The sequence below is a fragment of the Tachypleus tridentatus genome, chromosome 8 (genome assembly GCF_004210375.1).
Source record: "Tachypleus tridentatus isolate NWPU-2018 chromosome 8, ASM421037v1, whole genome shotgun sequence".
NCBI lineage: Eukaryota > Metazoa > Arthropoda > Merostomata > Xiphosura > Limulidae > Tachypleus > Tachypleus tridentatus.
Genome location: NC_134832.1, coordinates 17,649,301 through 17,669,364, shown reverse-complemented (window position 1 = coordinate 17,669,364; position 20,064 = coordinate 17,649,301). Strand labels below are relative to the sequence as shown.

Genomic DNA, 20,064 nt, shown 5'->3' with positions numbered 1-20,064 from the left:
TAACTCTAATACATTATCTTGCACATACTTATAATTAAAGTTTATTTGCTAAATATTTATCCAACTAACTGACCAATCCAAGTCATTTTTTAGTGTACAAACATCCTGAATACAGTAATAATAAAAATATTTTAGTGCCATCCACAAAACTTACTAATTTTGCCCTTTATGTTATCATTAATGTAAATAAAAGAAACCAAAGATCCAAGCTCTGATCCATGTGAGTAAATATTCCTTCATTTCTTTTTAGTTATTTGTCTGTATTTTATGCACACTTTAATTTGTTATTTAATTGAGCTGTCTCTTAAACTTCTTTATGTATGATATCATCTTATATCCCCCCTTCCCTCAGTGGCTCATCAGTAAAACTGAAGACTTAACAGTATTGAAAAATAAGGTTCCAATATGCATGGTGGGTGCAGTACAGACAGCCCATTATGTAGCTTTGTGCTGGCCTGGCATGGCCAAGCATGTTAAGGCATGTGACTCGTAATCTGAGGGTCGCAGGTTCGCATCCTGGTCGTGCCAAACATGCTCGCCTTTTCAGCCATGGGGGCATTATAATGTGACGGTCAATCCCACTATTTGTTGGTAAAAGAGTACCCCAAGAGTTGGCGGTGGGTGGTGATGACTAGCTGCCTTCCCTCTAGTCTTACACTGCTAAATTAGGGACAGCTAGCACAGATAACCCTTGAGTAGCTTTGTGCGAAATTTCAAAAACAAACAAACAAACAAGCTTTGTGCTTGATTTAAAAAAAAAAAAAAGGACAAATCCCGCATTAGAGTTAATTGTAACATTACCGTCACAGTGAAACAAAGTGGCACTATGCTGTTTGTAATGACAGCTGTGGTAATGTTAATGATTTGGTAGTTGTAAGGACTTGAGTGTTTCTATGACCGTATGAAAATCAGTTGGTCACCTGGGATAATTAAGTAATGACATTTTTGTCAGTGCCCAACAATCATCCTGCTTTGAGTTGTGATTTCATCATCTCATAGCAAGTATATGTATACATATAAAAAAGGAAAGAAAACATATGACTGGCTAAGCCAAACATTAAAGTAGTTTTAGACTGAAGATTGCTTGAAACCTGCTTTCACTTCCAGGAAAATTATGGAACTGATTGGTTGGTCTGTAACAGTTGCAAACTCGATTCTTGATACCCTAATTGTAATCCATATAGATTCACCTTTTGATCACAATTATTTGTCTTCATTCACAAGTTGAAGCAGTTCATCCCTTTTCTAAAGTGCTACTCCATGTCCTCTTTTTGTTACGTCTTTCAATTATTCTTTTTTATATCTTACCAGATTTCAGTAATTCCCAGTATATTGTAGTGTCAAGTTTCATCTTGACATCTGAAATAATCTGTTTTGTTTTTGATGCTACTAATATTAGATCAATAGCAACTAAGCTTATCTTTACATCTGACAGCCTTATCTTTGAAGTTATTTAACATTTCATCCTCTAACCCTTTTTTCAGTGTCCTCATTACTCTAGCTGTCTAATTAATTTGTTGATTTTAAATTTCCCAAGCTCCTTCACTACTGTGTAAGTTTAGTTGAAACTGTCTTTAGTGAATTCCTTTAGAGACTCCTCAAATATCTTGTTACCTCACCTGTTTAAATGAATGTATCTGTAGCATGTAATTAACCATTGGCTAATAAGCTATCCCATAGTTCTAACCAATTCACATTTTGCATCTTTTCTTGTTGAGATGCTCTTATGTTATTAATAAACATGTGACTGAAATTATGAATGTCTTTGACACATTGCAGTGTGTGCACTAACCTGCCCATACTTCTTCACTTTCCCACCTTCTGCGTAACGTATTATACTTGTGTCAGGACAAAAATAAGATCTATTTTCTTGTCATCATCTGGACTTTCTTATTTACAGTCATACTGTTAACAATGATCTTGAAAGTCAACAGTAATCCTGGTACAAATATTTCCAACAACATTGGAACTTTTGAAACTTATTTGGAGGCCTTCACACATGGTCTGTTTTTATCTTATAAGGTGGTCATGTGGCTGCATTGTCAATCCTTATTGTTCAGTGTATTCGAGTCATTTATACTGAATTGTCTGCTGGTGTTCCATGATGAGTTTCATATGAGTGTATAACCCCCATTTTCTCATCATTTTGAACAAGATCAATCTTTTAGGCATGTTTACCTTCAGTTGGTGCTTGTCCTAATTCCAGAGATGTTTCTCTGGAGAATGCTATATTTAATGTCTTGAACTGATTTTTGTTACAGCAGAAGATGCTAACATCATGTTAAAAGATTTATTCCTTAAATACTGTTTAAACTCTCTCCTGATATCTTGGTTGTTTGCCAATGTTTTTGGGAATTGGTAAAATACTAATATACTCCACATTCCACTTTTTGTATTGCTTCTCAAGTTTTTGACCTTCACCTTGGTTATTGTACGAGTGAGAGTGCAACACAAAAAACAGACTAGTGTCAAAGGGACGTGGGATTTCAGCTGACCTCCCAAGTTTTTTTTTCCTGTTATTTTGTTTTTAAAGGTCTTCTTACCTGATTGTTGAGTAAGGTATTAGCATCTCATTTTGCTACTGGTTGTCTGTTTTTTAGATGACCAGTGTGTGATGTTCATTCTGCTGCTGTAACTTCATTGTGCACTTCTTAGTTGATGCTCATTGCATCTACTTGTACTTTTTGATCCTTTTGAGTGGCATAATGTTGAAGTAGGTGAGTTTTTTTTTAGTTTTGTACTCTGACTCAGTCATTGAGTGTGTGTTGGTCTGAACAAATTTTTCTCCAGGTTGTAAGAGGGAAGGGTGTCATTTGTTCATTTATGGGTGTTTTAGCATCATGAACCTAGTGTTGGACACAGATCCTTCAGTTTTGTCTGTATTTTTATATTCACTTCCTATTTCTTTGTAGTTTTGATGGAAACTGGAGATCTGTGACAGACCAGTATCAATTCAGTCTTAATCTGGATACACTTCATTTTAAACTGGAAAACAGGAGGATGTTATGAAAGCTTTTTTATCGAGGCTATTAATGACTGTTTTCAAATGTAATTTGTTTGTACATAAAATAACATTCTGTATAATGTCTTGTATTTTAGTACCTGGCAAGCACATTCTACTTTTTGTCATTCTATTCCCCCAGTTTTAAACAACTGTTGTCAGTATAATTAATGAGAGAGATTTCCCTACTGTGTACATCTTTTGGTTGTCTTTCTAAATACAAGCAGTTAACGGTTCAAATCTGTTAGACTGGTATGTCAATGCTAATTGAACCTGCTTTAATGCTTGTATTGTTATGCATCTTTGCACACATAACACTTTTCTCTATACTTTCCCAAAGTAAGCTTTGAGCTTTGCAAGTTTAAAATATGATGAGTTGTTTGTATATTACATTTCTTTTTGACACCAATTTAGCTTATGCTGTATATTCTGTAGTAGATTGTGTGTTAATATACATGATAGATATGAACACATTTAATTTACCTGACAGAATTTTTTTTGTTTATTTAACTCAACACAGAATAGGTAGATTCATAATTTTTTATATTTTAGTACAGTTTTGTGTATTTTTTTCTTGTTAATGCAGTAAAAATGTTTACAGTTTTGGACTGAATTCTGGGTTGCATTGCTTACAGCACTGTATTTGTCTAAATGTGAATAAAGGCTACTTACTTGATCTTTCTGATAAGTAAATATATCTGCACAATAACTGTATATAAAGCATTCTGTATTTGAAACCACAAAGTCAGCTATTGGGTATAAACACTGAAAGCATTCCTGAAGGATTGGCATTTTTTATTTTTACAGTCAACATGCTTCCATCTGTTTGTTACACACCTGCTGTCATGCACTTTCTCATTCAGATGTCTGCCTGACATTGAAATGTTTAACCAAGTATAGATAGATAAGGTATTTACATAAGTTAATAATTGAAATCCAAAATATTAGGTTGGGTTAGGTAATTTAAAACCTGATGGGTACCTGGGCTTCAGTATACCATTTCAGCATCTAGTTTTAACATTGAGAAGTTTAAAGCTCTATACTTGTGGTATGTATATTTGGAAAGGACTTGTGTGAGAAGATGACTGATGCTATGGAAGCAGAGATGGACCTAAGTATGACATTATAAAAAAACCCTCTTGTGGGGGTTCAGCTGTTGTGAAAAGAGCTATAAAGATAAGAGTTACTGATCTTTTTGTAAGAAATTTGAATTTAGGAATAGAAAGGTTATTACACTACATATAGGACTGGTGAGGTCTCATTTGGAGCATTAAGTTTGGCTTTGATTTTCTTACTTGAAGATGGATATCAGTATGTTGGAAATAGTGCAGAAGTTGGATACAATATTATTACTGAGATAATGCTGTGTATTATATGAGATAAAGCTTAGAGTTTCAGATCTTATTTATCTGGAGTGCAAAAGAGTCAAGGTTGACTTTATTTAACTATTCAAAGCTGTTAGAGGTTTGCATGGTTTATGTATAATTGTTTAAGTGGTGATATGGAAATTTAAACTAGTTTTAGATAAACATAAATTAAATCCTGTTTTTTCAGTTATGTATAGATTGTGGAACAGTTTATCTAATGACATGATAAGTGTTAGTGGATTAATTAGTTTAAATAAGGATCTGAAGGGCTTACTTTTTTCATTTTTGGTTTAAAGGTGACCTCAGTTGGTCATTCAGCCATTACTCCTTGCTGATGTTAAAATCCATTGTTATTAATTCACAGGTTATCACTCATTGGCCAGATATTCTGTTATCTACTGTATGAAATTAATATTGAAATTGGAGTTTGAATGAGTAGTATGATTGAAAGAAATATTATAATAATTATACAAGCCTATTCTGAACACAAGCAATTCAAAATTATCTTGATGCATATATGGAGTAGAAACTTGTACATGAATGCTTTTTTCATTTTAGTTTTTTCCTCACTGATTGCAAACAGCAAAAACCTGTTCCAGGTTATCAGAATGTGACTGATGTAATAAATTACTTGTTCAGCCAAATTATCATTTTATGAATAAGATGAGATTTAGTTTGTAATAATAATAAATAATAATAATAATAAATTTATTAAGCAATAAATTAGACACAAAAAATCAAATATCAATATAAAACCATCAACAAAGAGTTAACTCGTCCTGTGATGGTTAAACACATAATAATGTAAAATCAAAACTTACAAAATCAATATAAAGTTCCCAGAATATTATCATCAGTATTTAAGATCCATTGTTTTAAGTATTTCTTTTGATTAACACGATTAATAGAAGATCTTATACTATAAGGAATAAAATTATGAATAATGAGGTGCCAAATAAAGATATTGATGAAGTGTAACTGTTTTAATGGTGTGGGTACATTAATTGGAAAAAAGATTGAAGTCGCGTAAAATATGAAGTGACTTTAAAAGGCCTATTAAAATAAACATGCAATGTAGATAAAGCTAAAAAATATAAATAAAGTTTATCATATGAAAGAGGGAGTTAAATTTACTGAAATCGTATCAAGCCTATGAGTAAAATAAGAGAGAAAACACTTTTTGCAACTTGTGAATAGGAATTAAAAAGTCTTATATGTGCCACCCCAAATTGAAATACAATATTGTAAGAAAGATTGAAAGAGAGCATAAGATGTTAAGTTTTCTGAATTTGATTCTTTGATATTAATTTGAGGACTGATGGTTGAAAGATTTGTAAACATGGACTTTAGGTATATATTTAAGATGTTTCTAGTCCATCTAAGCTGATTATCAGGATGATATTTGTTTTTAATGGTGTAGTATTGAAAAAACATAAGTTTGTATTTTTCAAATGAATTTTTCTTACTTCACGAGAATATTTTCATACAGCTTAATTTTGTTAAAAAGTGGTAGATGCAACTTATACAAAGTCTTAGCTGACTTGTATTGAAGTTATTGGTTTTTAAAACTGTCCAGAATTGTCTGTGGACAGTGTTTGTACAGTGTTTAATTAAGCAAAATTGCAGTGAGGTCCAAAACATTTTACTTCCTCTGTAAATGTTAGGGCTTGAGTCTAATTCCTTTAATGTATATATATAGAAAAAGTGTTGCCTTAAAACTCTGATAGAATAATCTTTATTTTTAATGTATTTTTTTAAATTTTGTTTTCTATGGTTAAAAATTTTTTTTGAGAGAGATTAAGCAAGCATAGTTTTTTCTCATAAATACATTTTTAAGGGGGGAATTAAGCACTTGTAGGTAAATGATTATTTTTCCTTGTAATTTGTATTCTCAGTTTCTCCTGATTTGGGCATTATGTGAAATAATAATAGAAGCAACATTTTTATGAGAATTTTATTTTATGCTAAATTTCTGTATTTTGACTGATAGAGAAGGTTGCTTGTTTTTTCCCCAAAGGGCAGCTGAAATGAAAAAGGTAATAGCAAGAGGAAATGATAGAAAGAGGAAGCGACAGTCCTCACCACTTGCAGGAACCCCTGTCAATAACAAGGTTATTAAAAGAGCTGGACCTTACCTTTTAGGTAGATTTTCTTAGGTGTTATAATTTTTTACTAGAACATTTGATAATTTACAAAATGCCAATTGATTCATGTAAACATAACTATTTAGCTACCATATTATGCATACATTTTTCTCTGCATATTGAGTCAGGTGTAGATTCATGATGTTAGAAAAATGCATATGTTCAAGAAGTCTTGATAGAAATGGATTAAAAACCTTATAACCTGAGCACTTTTGAAAGGTGGATCTTTCTTCTTTGGGGGCAAATTTCCTAGTACAGAAGTTTTGGAAGGTCTTTAATTGATAATTAGGAAAGGCTGCATAAACTTTAATTAAAAATTGACAGACCTGATGTTGCACTGGATTGTGAAACACATGATGGATGAAATGCCTGGTTCAGAGAAGCATCAGAATCAGTACTATGAGAACAACATATTATACAATGATTGTGAAATAGGAAATGCTTCTTTTATGAAATACTTTATTGAGAAGCTTTAATATCAGAGATAGAAAAATATACACTCGAAACCCATTTGTAAGTTTTGAACTGTTAAATCAATGACAAAAAATCTTAATTGATAACTTAAACTCTTTCAAGTTATCATTTGAATTATTAGAATAAGTGAAAATTTGGTTGTTTAGAAGGTTGGTGGGATTGATGGTATTCTTTAAAGTGCTGAGTTATATTTGGTCCACTAATGTGAAGCTTTGACAGCAATTCAGCTGAGTATAAAATGATTACAATCATCAGAAAATTATGTTATACCTAGAACTGTTAGCATGCTTATTAGTTTTCCAACATTTTGTTTAGTTTTAGGGTGATGGGAGGTAAAATATTAATATAAAATATTTTTATGTAACCCTGCTTTCAAGCTGCAATAAAGAAATTAAGAGTAATTTGAAACAACCAGCCATCTGTATGTAACTTTTTGGTTTTAATAATAATTTTTAAGTCCATAGATTTTCCACTGTTTTATTAGCTTTCAGTGGTGGCGTGTTGTGAGATAGTACAAAACACTGAATTGCTGAATGAAGTTCAACAATGTATTGGATTCACATTCATAATTTGCTTAAAATTGTTTTCTTCAACATTGGACAGTAACTTGGGTGCCAGCTCATTGTATGTTTCGAACCCCACCATGGTTCTCATAATTGTCTCTCCTTATGCTTGAGGATCTTTGGTTCTGGGAGGCTGATGACAGCAGTGGCATTGGTGTTTATCCTGTGGGTGGGAGACCACAATTATATCACTTACTGTACATCTGGCATTCTTTCACTAGGGATCCTTGGCTACTACATGTTTTGACTTCAAGGCTGGTCATTCATTTTACATCACCTCCACCTTTATCTGTATAAGCTGTTAACTTTTCACCTCCAACAGATCCATGGTGACTGGAGCTTTGTTTCTAGTCCATTAGAGAGCTATTCATCCAAAGGGCAGTAGAAAAGGTTTATCTCATTCTTTTGGGATTTTATTCCCATTCATTTGTTATACCCAAGAGGACAAGCGATTGGCATCCAATCATCAATCTATCTTGGCTCAACTAATTTTTAGATCTGCCTTACTTTACAATGGAATCTTTTTCTCAACCTACAATGACACTTTGTACCACAGCTCTGGGTGACCAACTTTGTTACCAACACTAGTCTCCTCATTCACATACCAGGTTCTTCCTAGAGGTTCCTCAAGTTTGTGCACAAGTGTCAGGTGCTGCAGTTTTGGGTTCTGTTTTTTGGTCTTGTATTAGCATCTTGTGTCTTCTGTAGAGTTTTTCAAGTTTTTCCTTGTCACCTACATTCCTTGTGCCTTTGCACACCTCATTATATGAATGACTGGTTTCTTCTGGCACCATCCTGTCACTTAGCAAAACAACACTCAGTTTCTCCTGTCAGAAACCATAAAACGAACTTCGTTATCAGACTGGAGAAATCCATTCTCTTAACAAAGTAATATCTTGTCCATCTGGGTGTGTTTTTCAATACTTGCTTAAGCTGTGCTCAACCAACCCTCATTAGGCTTCAAGCTATGGAAAGTGCAGGCAGACTTTCACTTCTCTCTCCTACTCCTATTGTTCAGATGGTTCACTCTCTTTTGGGGATGTGAGCATTCCTCAAGCCCTCTCATTCCTTCATGATGAGAACATAAGGTCGCTTCAGTGGTCATAGTGCAACCTGTGGATCATGCATTTCAATCCTTTAGATCAGTGGTTCTTAACCTTGTTGGAGGTACTGAACCCCGGAAGTTTTGTACTTGCATTTACTGAACCCTTTGTAATTGGAAAAATAAAATATGATTTTTTTTCAAAGTCAAAACATAAGTAGATATTTTATTAGTGCACAAAATGAACCATGCATCAGTTGCACACAATATCACTGTGTTCAAGGAACAAAATCAACAAAACATAAATTTTACACAAAAACAAAAACATAACTCAATGAATATTTACTGCAATTCAATGTGACTTTTGCCTTTCAGAGACAAGTTTAGAAATGCACGGCTTCACCATGGCAAGTGCCACTCTCATATCATTTTCACAACAAAGTCTGTTCTTTTTCTTCATTTTTATGTCTACTATTCTTGAAAAGGATTGCTCACAAGGATATGTTGTAACAAATGGTATGAGTATCTCAAGGGCTTTCATAGCAATAAGAGGGTACACTACAATTTGGTGACACCAAAACGTTGAGAGCGTTGTTGTTCTGAAAAGTTACTGTTGAACCTGGTTCTGCTGAAGTTCAACGGCTGTCTCATCCATGCTGGATATGACTCTCTGGTGGGGAAGTATCCATCGAGAGATTTTGCAAGCTCATCTAAGTGCATGGCAATTGCTTGCTTCAGTTCCCCGGGTACAGAAATGTCTCCGATTTTGGACACATCTTTGATTTTACTTATACAGTCGTCCAGCAGGGGAAAGTTTGCAAACTTATCATTCTCTGTTCATCGTTTTCATAATAATAGCTTTTTTGAAAATCCTTGAGGTTTTCTTCCGCTTCGATGATGTTGACACCACCGCCCTGCATCTGTTGATTGAGATGATTGAGAACATTGAAGATATTGGCTATGTACGCCAAAATGAGAATGAACTCAGATTTTTTGAAGCAATCTGTATGACAACGTTGGTGCTCTTGCAAAAACATCTAATTCTATGCTGATGACAAAAACACGATTCAGCACCTTTCTCCGGAATAACCACTGAACGTTAGAATGGTACAGAAGTACCTCGAACTCATAGCCAATTTCATTACACAGCTTTTTGAAGATGTGGTGCTTCAGGGCACAATTTTGCACAAAGTTCACACATTCCACTACAATTTTTAATACTTTTGCCAGTTTTAAAGGCAAGGTTTTTGTTGCCAGTGCATGCCTGTGCATAACACAGTGTGTTACAATGATATGTGGTGCATTGGCTTTCACCAGCACACCAAAACCAGAGTTTCGTCCCAACATGGCTGGAGTTCTGTTCGAACAAACTGCAAAAACCATATCCCACGAAAGATCGTTGTCTCTGAAGAAGTCATCCACAAGTTTCTTCACATCGGCTGCCTTAGTTGTTGTTGTAGGAGGCTTACAAAATAAAAAAATCTTTTTATCTCGTCATTCTTCACATAGGGCACAAATACAACAAGTTGGCTTAGACTGGAAACGTCTGTGATCTCATCGAGCTGAAGGCTGAATTTTGCTGGGCTTGAAATCAGATCTGCAACTACTTAAGCCAAGATGTAGTCGCTCATGTCGTCTATTCTGCTGCTGATGGTATCATTTGAAAGAGGAATTTGAGATAACTTATTTTCAGCAGCTTTTCCCAGCATGATATTTGCCATGTTCAACGCAGCTGGTTTTACGAGTGCTTCACCAACAGTGTGTGGTTTGCCCTGCTTTGCGATCAAGAACACAACTTTGTAAGATGATGTGATGATCGGTTTGTTGATGGATACAAAGCCCGAGAACAGCCAAAGTAGCCTTTTCATCAAACCTGGCTCTCTTTACCTTGTGTTCTTGTACTTCCCATCTCCATGCAGCTTTAGGGAGTGTTCTCTTAGTTTTGCCGGTGCTAGACTAGAATTGCTCAACTTGGCATTGCAAATCATGCGTTGAGGATGCTGACTCCCATCATGTTCCGTTATACACGTGAATCCATATTGTACGTATTCCAGGGGCGTAGATTTTTTACACCCAATGGGGGTGATGATTTTTTGCAACCACTTATGTGGACTATTCAATTTGCAAATTGGTAATCTCTGATTACGTGAACCTGAAAGCTGTAAACATGCGACTGCAGAGTAATCTTGTTGCCATGATACTTCAAGGTTTCCATGTAGGTTTATATAAGTGAGGTGTTGTGAACAGTTTTCAAAATGTTAATAGAATAAAGGTAAATGTGTCACAAATTAACTGCTACATGAATTTATTTCTGCACATTGCACAGTATAAAAGATGGCCATTATACTTGAGAAGGTTACTAATAACTTTCATTACATGAATTATGTTTTCAAATATTAATAAAATTAGTAATTACTCTTGATAAGTTTATATCTACTGAAAAACTGTTCATGTTGTTTGATAAAAATAATTAAAATGTCTTTGCAAACTCTTGAAAATTACACATCAATACAATGTAGCACATAATTATTCATACTTTTCATTGAAGTAAGATTCATTTTGTCCTCTAGTCTACATGTTCCCAAACGTAGACCTCATTGTGATGATCTGTTTATGAATTCTTTCATAAGCTCTTCTGTATTTATCTTGTCAACCTTATCTTTGTGAGTGTGGCAAACTGCTACATGTTTGAGGCGGCACTGAGACATAGTTGACCTTAACCACGTCTTCAACTATCTTATTGCAGAAAAGCTGCATTCACATTTGCAGCTGGATACTGGACATACAAACAAAATGTTCATGAGAAGAAACACTTTACTAAACATCTGCTGGCTTGTTTCATGCATTTTACAGTAAGCATCCTTCGCACCTTTCAGAGATACTGCTTTTGTTGTTCCTTTGAACGTGGGCAACTGAAACTCGAGCCGTTGTACAGAAATTTCTGGATAGAAGTTTATAACCAAGTTGTTAATCTTGCCAGATGTGATCATGTTCTCAAGTGCCAGGTATTGCCTCAAGTCATTGTTGTCTCCATTGTATCTAGTGGTCAGATCTTCTGTGACTGTGTCCACAAATTCATAATATTGGCTTCTGTAGTAATCTCTAACTGTTGCAGAATGGTGTGCTGAGCCATCATCTGTGATCCTTCTGGGGGGTCTGCGAATGCATGGTAGTTCAATAGGCACCAGATCTAAGGAAGTTACCTTTTTCTCAGCTTCATCAAATATCTTGTAATTTTTCTCTGTTCGCAATACCTGCAAATGCTCAATTGTCATTGCAGATGCTTCAATCATGCCAGATACTGTCACTGATTTTGCTTGGAATGCACGGTTTAGTTCCTGCGAACCTCAGAGTGACTACCGAGCTGACTGACCATTTGGGCATCGCTGAGACAATAATGTGTGCTAGTTACAACACAAGTAATTGCAAGTTTCTTGAAAAATACTTAAACAATCACAAATATATTATATTCCTCATAAAGCTCATCAAAAGACAAACATGTTGTGATATAATGTCTATAAGCACGTCTATTAAATAAAAACACCTAAACAAAAACTAGCAATACAATTCAAGTAGAGGCTTCAGGCTGTTGAAATCACTCCTTTTGTGTTTTAATTATACAAGAAAATACAATATTTTTACTATCTATAAGAAAATATATTTTTCTTTTACCATAAAGCACTAGCACTTTATTAGAGGGCAGTGATAATCTGAAATTTCATGGATTAATGAGGGCCACAAACACAGGTCTAGTGAGCCCTGTTGTAAAATCGATGCTCAGACTAAAGGGAGCGGAGGGGGGTGATGTAGGGTGTGTCTGGATCCGAGCAACCCGAACCTGTCATTAACTGTACACTAAACGTACATTATGGTCAGTGGCTTCGGCAGCTAAGGAGAGTAAGGCATTCAACAATAAAACTGGCTAGACATGCATAAGAACAAATGGCATAGGAAAACTGCACAATATACACATAAGATTGATGTAGCTACAAGCTACAAATGGCCTGCCAGACCTAGATCACAGGAGTTGATGCTTGGGAGTAATATTTATGAATTTCATGCTCTGTTCAATCTGTTGTGATGAAAATTTTACTTAATCTTACACTACGCACAAGACGTAGGTAGATTCTGTGATGGTGCTTGCAAGCCTTGCATGTATTCTTAGGCCTACTGACTGATACTTACGAACTATCGCTTAGATCGAAAGGCTTAGAAGCACGCTTATATTAAAGATGTACATTTTGGCTACTGAAAAAGCCTACATGTAGGCCTAATTATGTAATTCGATTGGTAAGAACACGAGGATCACAAGAACAAACACACATTTGTAGGCGTGTGATGCAATAAAACAATTCAACAGACCCAACTGTAGGGAGGGATGATTGTATGCACCATACCCCCACCTAAAATGAAGGGAGGATGTATCCCCATCCCCCCAGGATCCACACCCCTGATGTATTAGTCAGACCACTTTCTGTTTTTGCTCGACATAGTTAGTATGAAGGGATTGGGAAAAAAATCACAAATGATGCAGGATTACTACAGTCTCAAGTCGACTGCTAAGCCCACAAAGTTCCCTACAGCACAGATATCAAGGCCAAGTGATGTGACGTGATCATCCACAGCCAATGATGGCCAAGTGGAGCATGACGTCACGAATCATACAAGTGGGGTGAACGGAACGGACACACACAGTGTGTGTGTCTTGACCTCTGCAGAACTCCTGAGACTGACTCACCGAACCCCTGGGGTTTGATTGAACTCAGGTTAAGAACCACTGCTTTAGATCATTATGTCTTTTTATTCAGGAGCAACATTATCGATTGCAAATGGTGGTTGGATTGGAACAACACTACTATTCGGGCACTCATTCCACCATTTTGTTCCAAGAGACACTGTTCGCAGGCACATTTATTCATGGATGAGAAGCTTATCTTAGAGGTTAGGAATTCCAAGGAACTTGGACAGAAGATTATTTTTACCTTCCAAATCAATGTTTAAGAACTTGCAGTATACCAGGCAATGGTTTAGAGTCTCTTCCTATTGAAGTTCAAAACTGTCACAATCCATTTTGGCAATTCTATGGTGATATCACAGATTTCTCATCAAGGAGGCACCTATTCTCAAGACCTTTGTTTTCATAACTTGGAATATCACTTCTGAGCTTATTTCCATCATATCAGTCTCTTAGCATGTTGTATTCCAGGAGTGATGAATTTTATTGCAGATCACTTGTCTCAGTTCAGCTGGATTTTTTTTGTCAAATGAATGCTACATCATGAAGATTTTCAGTGGATATGTTCTCAGTTCTTGTCTTCAATAATCAGTCTTTGGGACTCATTGTAATTCTCAACACCTGTTGTTTTGGTCTCCAATACTTCATCCTGAAGTGTTGGAAATAGATGTGTTCAGTCAAGACTGGACAGGATTACATTTGTATGCTTTCCCCTGATTTGATTATTACTCTAGGTTCTGACTAAATATCCACCCACGTGTTTGCCATGAATGGCAACTCATGAAGGAGAGGAGAGGATCTTGGTGGTTGAGGGGTACAACCCTAACACACCACTTTGTCCTTGAATTCCTGTAGACGGATGGCCTTTGGGTGTCCCCTCTTGGGTCAGTCGGCTGGTCCACATAGGCTAGAGTCAACCAAGTACCAGTGTTGGAAGTTCTCAATGGGTGTTGTGAACATTGTGTCTGATGCTGGTGTTTGGGTATAGTGCTCACGAAACCCTGGCGTTGCTACAGTGTCCTTGATTGACATTGTAGTGAGTCCCCTCGTAGGACTCCAGTGGGCACCGAAATTTTCTTCTTTTCCTATGGATTCTCCTAATAAACCTTTAAAAAACTAGTGAAAAACAGTCAACAGGTAAACAACCACGTCTTGAAGACTCTGATCAGCAATCTTCAATGTCTGTACCACCAGTTGTACCTCATTTTCTCATCCTACGTTCTCTTTCAGAAAAACCTTTAGGGCAAATGTCCCCCTTTTTTATTCAGAAGGGACTGGAGGGACTTGCTGGCTCTTCAAAGTTAGTAAAGAAGCTTTGATCTGCAGACATATTGGTTGAAACATCCACAACCCACCACAGTAAACTCCTCTTAAATTAAAAGGCACTTGGGGATGTACTTATTGAGGTTACTCCTCATGCTACCTTGAATTCAACATGAGGAGTTATTGTTGAGAGAGATTTGAAGAACATCCCCGAGTCGGAGATTCTTGCTGGTTTCTCCAGTCAAGGAGTTTCTGCAATGAGGCACATCTCCACTCACAAAGATGGAGTTACACTGCTGACAGATATCCTCATTTTGAAATTTACATTACCACGTGCACCTGCCCCCATCAAGGCAGGTTATCTAAATTGCAGGGTATGGCCGTACATTCCAAACTCTCTCCAATGTTTCCAATGTCAGAGGTTTGGCCACTTAAAGACATCATGTTGTGGTTCCCTGACATGTGCTCGTTATGGTGGTAAGGACCATGATGCCTAGGAGTGTGACACGGACCCATATTGTGTCAACTGCAATGGTTCTCACCCTTCCTACTTTTGTTCTTGCCTTAAATGGTTGAAGGAAAAAGAGGTGCAGCATTTGAAAATGACTCATAACATTAGTTATCCTGAGGCTCAGAAATTGTTGTCCACCACTTCATCTCAGACATATGCTGCTGCACTTCGTTCTACAACTACAGTGGGAGTGCAGACAGATCTCTCTGTGCCTTCAAGAGAATCATTCTCAAAACAAATGAAAAGCGTTTTGACCTTCATGGTTAAAAAGTTAATGAATCAACTTCTACACCCATCTCTGTTCCTCCCATACATTCCAACAAACCTCAAGATCCACATCCTTTGGTTTCAAATACAGGCATTTCTTTAGATACATCTTTTTCTCCCACTCCAAGATGCAAAACAATCATTCGTTTGCATTCTCAGTCACTGGAATCCCCTTCTAACAATAAAGACCTGCCCAATCGACCCAGGGCAGGATCCATGGAGGTTGATAGACTTCCCCCAAATAAGGACAGTAAGGAAAAAGACGTGGTCGTAAACAGAAGGGTTCTTCAGCCACTTTGTCTATGCATCATTAAATATGGTCACCTTGATACAATGGAACTTTCAAGGTTTACGTTCTAAACTGGATGACATCAAAACACTGATTGCTTCCTACTATCCTGTATGTCTTTCCTTACAAGAAACATTTCTGAAACCTGCCAATACAGTCACGTTTCGGCAGTTTTCTCTGTACAGAAATGACAGGCTGTGTGATGGACGAGTATATGGAGGGGTGGCACTATTGGTTGATCAGCACGTGCCCACCCTGTCTTTGTCACTCAACACACCCTTGGAGGCCGTAGCCATCCGTGTTTCCTTGGGTCATACCATCACTGTTCGTTCTCTCTACCTGTCACCTGGAGAGACATGATCAATCGGACCTTGATTCTTTTGTTGAACAGTTGCTGTCTCCCTTTCCTAATCCTGGGGGATTTTAGTGGACATCATCCTCTCTGAGGAAGTACTGATATTGATAGGAGGGGTTGCTCTGTAGAGTGTATGCTCTCTGATCACAACCTTTCTCTTTTCAATACTGTTTCTTCTACTTATTTTCACACACCTAGTCACTCCTTTACTGCTATTGATCTCTTGGTTTGCTCCCCTTCATTATTCTCCCATTTTTCATGGAGGGTTAACAATAATCCACTAGGGACAGAAGGCTCAAAAACGGGCCTGGGATACTTTCCGTAGATATCCCACGCTTTCAAACTGCATCACTTTCCAGAGGCTCCATGCACATGCTAGGTGGGTAAGATGTCAAAGCCAGAAGGAATCTTGGATTAAGTTCACAACTAGCATATCTTCTACCACCATTTTCAAGGTCATATGGGACAGGGTTCAAAACGTCAGTGGGCATTACAATTCTGTCCCTCTCTCGATCTTACTCTCTGGCAAGGAGGTAGCTGATGTCTGGAGCATCGCTGATACTCTAGGTAAAAGCTTTTGCTGGGTATCTAGCACTTCTGCTTGTTCCTTCATCTTCTTGATGAAGCCATCAAGACTCAGGCGAAGTGTTCACCTGTTTCCTTTCGAACTGACTGTCTCTTTGACTATAATCCTCCCTTTACACTGGTGTAACTGACAATGGCCCTTCATTGGTCTGGCAGTATATATCTGATGGATCAGATGTTGTACACTATGACATTCTGCACCATTTAACTCTTGCTTCTCTTGATATTCTTCTAATTGTTTTTAACTGGATCTGGCAGGAGAATGTTTTTCCTAATGCCCTGGTGCCAGGCTATTATCTTACCTTTCTCTAAGCCTGGGAAAGATCCCAAGATTCCTTCAAACTACCATCCAATTACTTTGACGACCTATCTCTGTAAGACCTTAGAGAGGATGGTTAATGTTCATCTTGTTTGGTTTTTCGAATCAAACAACCTCCTCTTGCCCACCCAGTATGGGTTCTGATGACAGTACTCCACCATGGACCACCTAATTTGACTTAAAATGTCAATCAGAGAAGCCTTTCTCAAACAACAACATCTTGTATCAATATCCTTTGGCATTGAGAAGGCTTATGACACAACATGGAGGTATGACATTTTGCGAGATTTCCATATATATGGGTTGTGTGGCCATTTACCCATGTTTATTAAAAATAAATGGATCGATGTTCTATGTTAAAGATATATCGTGCTCTTATTTGATCAAAACTCGACTATGGATCAATGGTCTATGGGACTGCTAGACCCTTGACATTAAAGATGCTGGACCCCATTCATCATCAAGGACTTTGACTCTGCACTGGGACTTTCCACACCTCCCCAGTTCACAGCTTATATGTAGAATCTCACAAACCTTCTCTGCACCTTTGCCATTTGCAACTGTCTTTACTATATTCTTCAAAACATTATTCCTTACCAAAGCATCCCACCTGGAGTTGTGTTTTCCTTCCTCGGTGGGCCATATTTTTTCAGAACAGATGATCTGCCATTGCTCCTTTTGGCCTTTGCATCCAGGTGCAGTTGTATGAATTGGGTCTGTCCTTAGATAGCATTGCAGAATCTACTGGTCAGCCCATCCCATTACAGTCTCCAAATGTGATCTTCCTTTAAGTCATCTGAGAAAAGCAGATACACTCGATTGGAAGTACCGTCTTTTATTTACTGAACATCTTTTGAACAATCTTTCCATTCCAATTTATACAGATGGTTCTAAATCAGGTGATTCAGTGGGCTCTGCAATGGTTTGTTGCAGTTCGGTGGTTGGGTGCAGGATCCCCTCTATAGTTTGTGTGTTCACTGATGAACTGTACACCATTTCTCTTGCCCTGGATCACATAGAAGCTAAGCAGTACTCGAACTGCACGATTTATACTGACTTGCTTAGTTCTCTGCTTTCCCTGGAATCACTTCACGTTGGCTCGCACCCTGTTCTCACTGATATTCAAAACCGACTCGCCCGTTTCTCATTAACATCTACTTCTATTCAGTTTTTCTGGATACCAGGCCATGTTGGTATTCACAGGAATGAGCTTGCAGACACGGCAGCTAAATCTATCTGTTCTGGTGCTATCACCACTGTGCCTATTCCATACATGGACTATGGTCCTGTATTCAAGGCTCGTCAGTGCCAGCTAGCAGCCGACTTGGAGTGAGCAATATGAAAACAAGCTTTTCCAAATAAAACCCTACATTGGACTTTGGCCATCTTGCTTCTGTAAGGATTGGAAGGAAGAAGTTGTTCTGACTAGACTACGCATTGGTCACAGTTTTTTAACTCATTGTTTTCTTTTATCTGGAACTGATGCACTAATGTGTAGATTGTGTAACACTGAGATCACTATAAACCACATTTTACTTTCTTGCCATCTTTACGACTATGAACGATGGCACTATTTTAAACATGTTCTGTCCCAAGGTTTGTCCATAACATTAGACAGTGTTATTGGTGACAGTGACACAGTTCACCTTGATAAAGGTTTTAGGTTTTTAATGGCCATTAATCTTTTTAATGTTATTTAAGTTTTATATTTCTTAATTAAACCTTTTTTATTGTGGTTTTCTTTTAAGAGTCACAATTTCTCTAGTTTGATTTGAAATTAGAAAATGGCTGTAACATTAAATAACTCAACACCAGGACTGGAAAGGCCAACTTCAGGTGACTAATGCTGCTCTTTGAACTGTCCATTTGAACTACCTGTTAGTCATTCTGGCGAGTTATTATTACAATTTGCTGCATGTCTTTTAACACTTTTCTTACTTTACCTTTTGATAATGGCTGTAATGACACTTAACCCATAACCAGGACTGAAAAGACCAACTTCAGGTGACTGATGGTGGTTCTTGTACTTACCTGTTAATCTTCCTGGCAGGTTATAATAATTATCATTATGCTACAGAAAGTCTTTTACAACTTTTTTTACTCTGGTTTCTCTCTTAACATTGTAGACTAGATGTCAACATTGGTTTTATGCTATTTATGTTTTTTAATTGCTGTTTTGTTTTACCTTCATCTCCTTTTATGAATTTTACTACATTTACTTTTACCTTTTTACTGGACATTTGGTGCAGATAGCATAGCTGCTTTGTGTCATAAAACACTAAATCAACCAACCAACCTTTTTTACTTTGATAGATCTTTTCTTCCCAAGGGAAGGGGAAAGATTGTTGTCACCAGCCTATTTACTAGCCATTTCTCATCGTTATGATCAATTCAATTATGACCTTGTGTTATGTTCTGTCAGGGCCTTCAAATGTTATATGTGGCTCTTACTTACTCAGATCACTATAAACCACAAAAGATCAAAAGGTGATAGGAATCAGTTGTTTATTCATTGTTATCATACAATTTCTCATGACTTATCTCCCATTATCCTATTCAGATGGCTTTGTAAATTGATTTATAAGGCTTATAATAGATTATTTTTACAGGAGAGGAATATTTTGCATGTTAAATTTCTCCAGGTTTGTCATACTTTGTCATTAGCTACTCAGGTGAATTACCCTCTGGAAAACATTGTGTGGACCGGTATGTGAACTTTTTCTAATATTTTCCCATTTTTTTACATGCATGCTATGGCAGCTTACTCTTCTGAGGGTTTTAACTATCCCTGTAGCTAATTTGACCACAGTTGTTTGCCTTTAACTGGAGATAATTATCTTCCTACTCTCTTTTATTTCCAGGGTCCCTTTTGTTTTCATTGGATTGCACTCTGTTGTGAGTATTGCCCAAGCAGGTATGCTGTTTAATTTTAATTCCACAATAGCAACTACTTTCACTATAATTACTACAACAGGTTGGAACAGGCTCTGTAGAAATGGAGTGTTCCATAAGACCGCCCAGGTCTATATTACTCTATTATTGTGGATTGTCACTTAAGGACTATTGTGATTAAAGCTAAAGGGAACCCTGCTCATCCCTGCAGATCTTAAGGTTGAATAAATTGGGGTTGGTTTGAACTTAAAAACGTT

The 20,064-nt window shown here is 36.9% G+C and overlaps 1 protein-coding gene across 5 annotated transcripts in view; it reads left to right on the top strand.

Annotated features, from left to right (window-relative positions):
• The window catches only part of LOC143258598 (serine/threonine-protein kinase 40-like), a 38,324-nt gene that overhangs the window by 1,765 nt on the left and 16,495 nt on the right, over positions 1-20,064 (top strand). For all 5 annotated transcript variants that reach the window (XM_076517791.1, XM_076517789.1, XM_076517792.1 and 2 more), the window contains one exon: positions 6,386-6,510. In XM_076517791.1, the coding sequence (XP_076373906.1) occupies positions 6,396-6,510 (115 nt within the window). In that variant the 5' untranslated portion in view covers positions 6,386-6,395. The remainder of the gene's footprint in view (positions 1-6,385; positions 6,511-20,064) is intronic.